Raw genomic sequence first — 6,409 nt, 5'->3', positions numbered from 1 at the left:
TTAAAAATTATTTTAGGTATTAAAATGGACAAATGTCCCTTGAGGAAAATCATACCATCATCGTATAACATTTCTCCACGCCTTTCTTGCCATTTGGTAACAAAATATGTGCCGCTATAAAATAAAATTGGCAAAGCACTTATTAGTCCTAAAACGACTGTAAACATGGTCATATTAAATTCGCGGCGACAGCATTTTAATTCTTTGGACCATAACTTTCGAGTGCGATTCATCTGTAAGTGGCAAAATGTGTTTTTATTTTAAACAGATAAAATTAAAAAAACAAAACAAGTGAGAAATACAGATAGTCTTTCAAATATATATTTTTATTTGTTTTATAAAAATGTTTAACTGTTTTTCTATGAAAATAAATGAAAAAAGCATCATAATTTCAAATTTAATTTAACTAAACTTTATACTTTACCAAATAATGTTGCGAATTAAATTTGCTCTATGCTTACCGAATCCTGAAGATCAAAACAAACTTGACCATTGCTACGATCATCCATTTGCAAATAGAAGTTATTTAAATCCTTGTACTCCAAAAGACAGCTCGCACATGGGTCGTTCTTATGTTGCCCAATACAACCTTCAAAAGCTGTACTCAAATTGTTGAACGTTTCAAGATTATCATTCCTGTAACAATCTGAAAAAAAAAATAAAAAAAATCTTCACAGTAAGTTACATAGGACTACATACAAATAATTTTCTTGTGTTATAAAAGAAGAAACGTAAATTTGAGATAGATATGCAAAAGTGTTGAGCTTGGCTGACTTCCGTATCGTCAGTTGCTTGGCAAATTACTGCAAATTGTGTGAAGTACATATTATGTTTCTTAACGCTAACTGCGTAGCTACGTGTTTCAAAACGTCAGAAATGCGCATTTGTGTATGTATTATATTTATTTCTGATGCATTTTTGAGGAACAATGCATGAGTGTGCAACTGAAATATTTTGACAAATTTTAAAAAAACACAAAGCAACTTACGATACGGAAGTCAGCCCTTTGGTAGTAGGTTGAATGTTTGGACTGGAGTCTGATTGATTTGAAATTTTTACCACAGGTAGGGCTTGCAGTGCTGATCACGCCAATATATGTATCATGGGCAGAAAGTCAATTCTTCCCTAGATATACAGTGAGATTTTTTAAGAATTCAAAAAACAATTTTGTAGGCTGTAAAGATGGCATACAAAAATATTCCGTTTACAGTACCGTTATACAAACATTTTACCGGAAAACAAAAAATATGGGCATTTTTAAATTGAACATTGAAAATGATGCACCACAATAATCGATTAATAATTTCCAAATTTTTCGCTTTTTATGCCATTTTAGTAATCAGAATGGTGGAATAATTGGTTCCCTCCTATCGTTTTCAGTAGTTTTATCATTGACTCCTAAAGAAAGAATGATGTTCCTGGCGTAATTGTGGCATGATCGTAATTAGTGTCCCTTTATAGCAGGGACGCGCTTCTTTGCAATGACAGTATAGTGAGGGCGCCCACTGAGTTGTTGTTGTTGTAGCAACGCATATATGTTCGTTCGTGTATTATTTCAGTTATCAAGTTCCTCTGTATCCAGACTCAAGAATTCTGCAACCTGGACTGGTTGTGTCCATAAAGAATGAGGAGACAGGTGAGTGGGGTTAGCTGGGCAGTTGAATAAATGCAGAGTATCGTGTGGTCCCAATCCACATGCTTGGCATATGTTGGGTATCGTGGCGTCAATTCTGGCCCAATACGAATAGAGGCGGCTGCATCGTCCGGAACTTAACTGAGCTAAAACCACTCGTGTTTGCCTTGGCAGCTGTCGTTCTTCTGCTGCGATGGATGGGGGATGGTTTCCAGGTACGGCATTCACACTGTATCTTCGTACTGCTTGCGTAACCATGTTGGTGTGAATGCGATTCAAGCCTGCCTGATAGGCTCGTTGATCTAGCGGTTCTCTTTTATACCTTTGGACCTCTCTCTCTAGATCATGAAGGTCTCTCCTGACGTGCCTGGGTGGGGGCGCCTGTCCATTAAATCGTGACAGGGATGCTCACTGCGGTAACACCCAAGCAGGTATTGCATCGACAACATCTTATTGTGCTGACGCACCGGTAAAACCTTCGCCTCCTCATGAAGATGGTCCACTGGTGTCATGAGGAGGCACCCTGTTGCAGTCCTCAGGGCGGCATTCTGGCAGGTTTGAATCTTCTTCCACTGCGATGCGCTAACCTTTGCGGACCACGCTGGCGCCGCATAGCTTACCACAGACCGGCCTATTGCATTGTAGGTGGTCAACAAGGTTTCTTTGTCAGCACCCCAAGTGCTGCCGGCCAGCGACTTGAGAACCTTGTTCCTACTTCTGATCTTATTGCAAATAGCTGTGGCATGCGCGGACGACTTGAACATGCTATCGAACGTTATACCCAGTATTTTAGGGTAGTTAGTGGTCGGAATCAGTGCACCATCGACCAATATGTTCAGTGGAAGCCTCATCTCAGCCGTCCATGTGGTAAACTGCGTGGCTGTGGATTTAGCGGCGGATATTTTCATATTCCTCAGATGGAAGAACTGCACTAGGTCAGCTATGTAGACATTTAACCTATCACATATGTCATCGACGATAGGACCCGACGCCAAGATCGTACAATCATCCGCATACATCACGATCTCTATGCCGTCTGGAGGGTGTGGAATTTCAGAAAGGTAGAGGTTAAACAGTTCCGGAGATATCACCCCTCCTTGGGGAACTCCCTGTTTCACTCTACGGGTTTTGGACTTCTTGTTTCTGAATTCTACAAACGACTGGCGTCCACACATATAGTTGATTACCCAACGTTTCAAACATGGCTGGAGATTAGTTTTCTCTATATCCTCGAACAGCTTGGCATGGTTGACGGTATCGAAGGCCTTCGATAGGTCAAGAGCCACCATGACTGTTCGGTCGCACGGCCTTTTCTCTCAGTCCTCTACTGATATGTGTGGATATGGCGTCTAATGCTGTTGTAGTACTATGCATTTTCCGAAATCCATGTTGATGTTGGGCAACTGGAAAAAACCTTCTCATCGTGGGGAGGAGTAGCGCCTCTAGGATCTTTGCTACTGGCGACAGGAGTGAAATCGGCCTGTACGATTCACCTCTGCTGGCATCCTTGCCAGGCTTCAGTAGCGGGACCACCCTGCCAACTTTCCAGGCATCCGGTACAACATGGGTGGCTAACGATAGGTTGAGAACACTTGTTAAATACTCAACTCCAGGTTCATCCAGCTGCTTAAGCATTACCATCGATATTCGGTGCGGGCCCAACGCTTAGGATGATTTAGCGTTTCGGATGGCATCTGCAACATCGCTCATCGTAAATTGTGGTGGTACCTCCTCGGCTGGAAGAGTTCTTCTTATACGGCGTAGCACACTTCTCTTCGCCCTATCACTCTCGGGGTGCTCTATGAACTGCCGGTTAAAATAACACGCGCACCTCTTTGGGTCAGTTACTGTTAGTGATGATGTCTCGGAAAGTTCTCTCAGCTACCCGAGGATCTGAGGGGGTGGGCAATTGACTAAAGCGGTGATTGGTAAATTCTCTGAAACCTTGCCAATCAGCTTTCCCATGGTTCAGGAAAGTACGGCGTTCAGAGGTTATGAAGTCGGCTGGTCTGTTTACGGAGACGATGATAGGGAGGTGGTCCGAACTAAGGGAAATGACGGATTGCCAGGTTACGTCATTTATCAGACCTGGTGCCACAATGGTGATATCTGGCGAGCTGTGGCAGTTTCCTCTAATCCTCGTAGGAGCGTCTTCATTCACCGTGCAAAACGTGGAGCTATCGATTTGCTCTGCCAGCGCTGTACCCCGCTGGTCATTACCTAGGACGGAGTGCCAAAGCTCATGATGAGCATTGAAGTCCCCTAGCACCAGACGGTTATCGCCCTCTAACAGCGAACTTATATTGGGCATATAACGTCGGGCACAGCTATTCATCGGCGGTATGTACACATTAAGCAGCTCTACCTCGGCAGTACCACACTTTACTGCTACCCCCATACACTCCATGTATGGGTCACTAGAGCCAAGCTCAAGCGAGATAGGTCTGTACTGGACAGACTGGTGTATTAGGAAGGCAAGTCCTCCTCCTCCGCTTCTTCGTAATTAGTGTCCCCTTTTGGCTAAAAATGTCTAGTTTTTGAAGGCATTTTCCAACAAATGACTATGAAAAATTATTACCGGTCATGTCTAGAGTACGTACAAACAATTTCAAGATATATGGAAAGTCCTGCATCAGCCAGGCTTTCCCCATTCTAGGCTAGTGTTTAATAGCATTGTCCTGATAGAGTAACAAATCAGGACATAGAACAAAAGTTTTTGCACTTTTCTTTGAAATTTTTTAAAAAAAAAATTTTAAAAACATTATTAACTATGTCTTGACCATGTTTGCTTTTATAAAAACAAAAATATCAACATCCGTTGTTGTCATTCAAGCCCAAACAATAATACTTCTTACGAAGCGTTTTGATATCGACAGTTTATTTATTTAAACTCAGGGACCTAATTACGACATTCGATTTGATCGAGTATTTGGTCGTGAATGAAAAAATCGAACTATGAAAACCATATTCTAGACATAACCGTTAATAATTTTACATAGCCATTTTTTGTAACATAATTTAAAAAACTAAAAATTTCGAGCCAAATTGCTTACAAAGGGACATTAATTACAATCATGCCAAAAATACGTCAGGAACATCATTTTTTCAATCCGAATCAATGATAAAACTACTGAAAAAGATGGGGAACCAATTATTCCACCCTTCTGCTTACTAAAATGACATAAAAAACGAAAATTTTGGAAATTATTAACTGATTATTGTGGTGCATCATTTTCAGTGCTCAATTTAAAAATCCCCATTTTTTGTTTTTCGGTAAAATTTTAGTATAACGGTACAGTAAACGGAATATTTTTGGGAACAAATTGAATACTCTACCAGCTGACGGAAAAAAATCTGAAATATTTTTTAAACTAAGTTTTAACTAAATGGCCGGCCTTCGGCCGGGAATTTAGGACTTTCTCCCATGGACAGGAGCCAATTTAGGGCACGAAAACAACAGTTTTTTTATTTAATTTTTTTCTTTAACAAGGGAATTTTCGGAACTTAAGATGCCCATATCTCGGGAAGTATGGACTTCCCCCCAACAAACTTTATATTTTTGTAATCAGGACGTAAAGATCTACATGTGGTAAACATTTCAGATTTTTCCGCTAGCTGCCATTTTAAAGACAAATTTTCAGTCTACAAAATTGTTTTTTGAATTGTTAAAAAAAAACTCAAAATGTTTCCAAGCAGCATTTTCAGTGACAGTCACTGTAGGCTCCGAAAGTTCAAAAAATCCCTTTGTTTTGACATAAGTTTAGTTAAAAATCATTTTTTTATGTATAGCCGGCCTTCGGGCGAGGATTTAGGACTTTCTCCTATGGACAGGATCAAATCTCGGCCAACGCGAACAACATTTTCATTTAAATCGAACATTTTTTTGATCGATCCGAATCCAGTCCAAACATTCAACTTATGGCCATATCGTCAATTGCATATCGGACTAGGTCAAATCCCTGAATGGTGTGATCGTCAGTAGATTATTTTATGGTAGCAATCCATAAGAGTGGCAATTAGAACCCTCCCTGTGTCACAGCTTTCCAACTGTATAGCATGTGGCTTATTCATTCCTAAAAATCTAATAATAGGATGTTCGTTTACTCAATAATTTGTACAAGTCCAGTAACTTCTTGTAAACGACTAGGTCTTTGGCATTGTACTCCAGAGTAAACGAACAACATCTAGTAACAATTTGTACAAATTGTAAGTAAACGAACACACATATTAATACATCATCTTATATTACCATCGCAGTATGCTTTAGTCCACAGTTTTGTCAATGACTCTTCAGTTGCTGACACAAGATTTACACGATCCTTATCGAAATATTCAGCAGTACAATTGGAAGTATTTTTTAATTCCGTGAAATTTGCAACCATCCAATCGTATTTATCACGACAACCGACACAGATATTAACCGGAACAGAATGCATTGTAACACAATAAGAGAATTGACCCTCGATATTGGCCAATTCCCTCAGTATTCTTTTACAATCATCTGCATTGCTTTGGTTCACGAATAGTATTCCAATAAATATTAAAATTTTAATCATTTCCAATGATTTTCTTGAAATAGAAATCTCAGAACAGTTGTCGGGGAATCACGAAACACCAACGAATGAATAATTAACTAAATAAAACGAACAACCAAGTTTCCTAACAGAAATCAACAAGAAAGAATGAAGAATGAGTGATAAATAACTAAATCAAAACAAATATGTTGTTATCGAACAAAGAAGTCGACAAATATGTAGAGATAACCAAATCGAAAAC

At 39.7% G+C, this 6,409-nt stretch overlaps 1 protein-coding gene across 1 annotated transcript in view; it reads right to left on the bottom strand.

The window, feature by feature from the left end:
- Window positions 1–6,409, bottom strand: part of LOC141403549 (osteopetrosis-associated transmembrane protein 1) — a 7,170-nt gene extending 761 nt beyond the window's left edge. The window contains exons 1-3 of the mRNA XM_073986124.1: window positions 5,883–6,409; window positions 462–646; window positions 56–233 (exon numbers count right to left, since the gene is read on the bottom strand). Coding sequence (XP_073842225.1) covers window positions 56–233; window positions 462–646; window positions 5,883–6,189 — 670 coding nt within the window. The 5' untranslated portion in view covers window positions 6,190–6,409. The remainder of the gene's footprint in view (window positions 1–55; window positions 234–461; window positions 647–5,882) is intronic.

Source organism: Musca autumnalis, unplaced genomic scaffold, assembly GCF_047663935.1.
Source record: "Musca autumnalis isolate F117 unplaced genomic scaffold, ASM4766393v1 scaffold_4, whole genome shotgun sequence".
NCBI classification, from domain to species: Eukaryota; Metazoa; Arthropoda; class Insecta; order Diptera; family Muscidae; genus Musca; species Musca autumnalis.
Note: the sequence above shows the minus strand (reverse complement) of the source record. Positions and strands in the feature narration are given on the sequence as shown.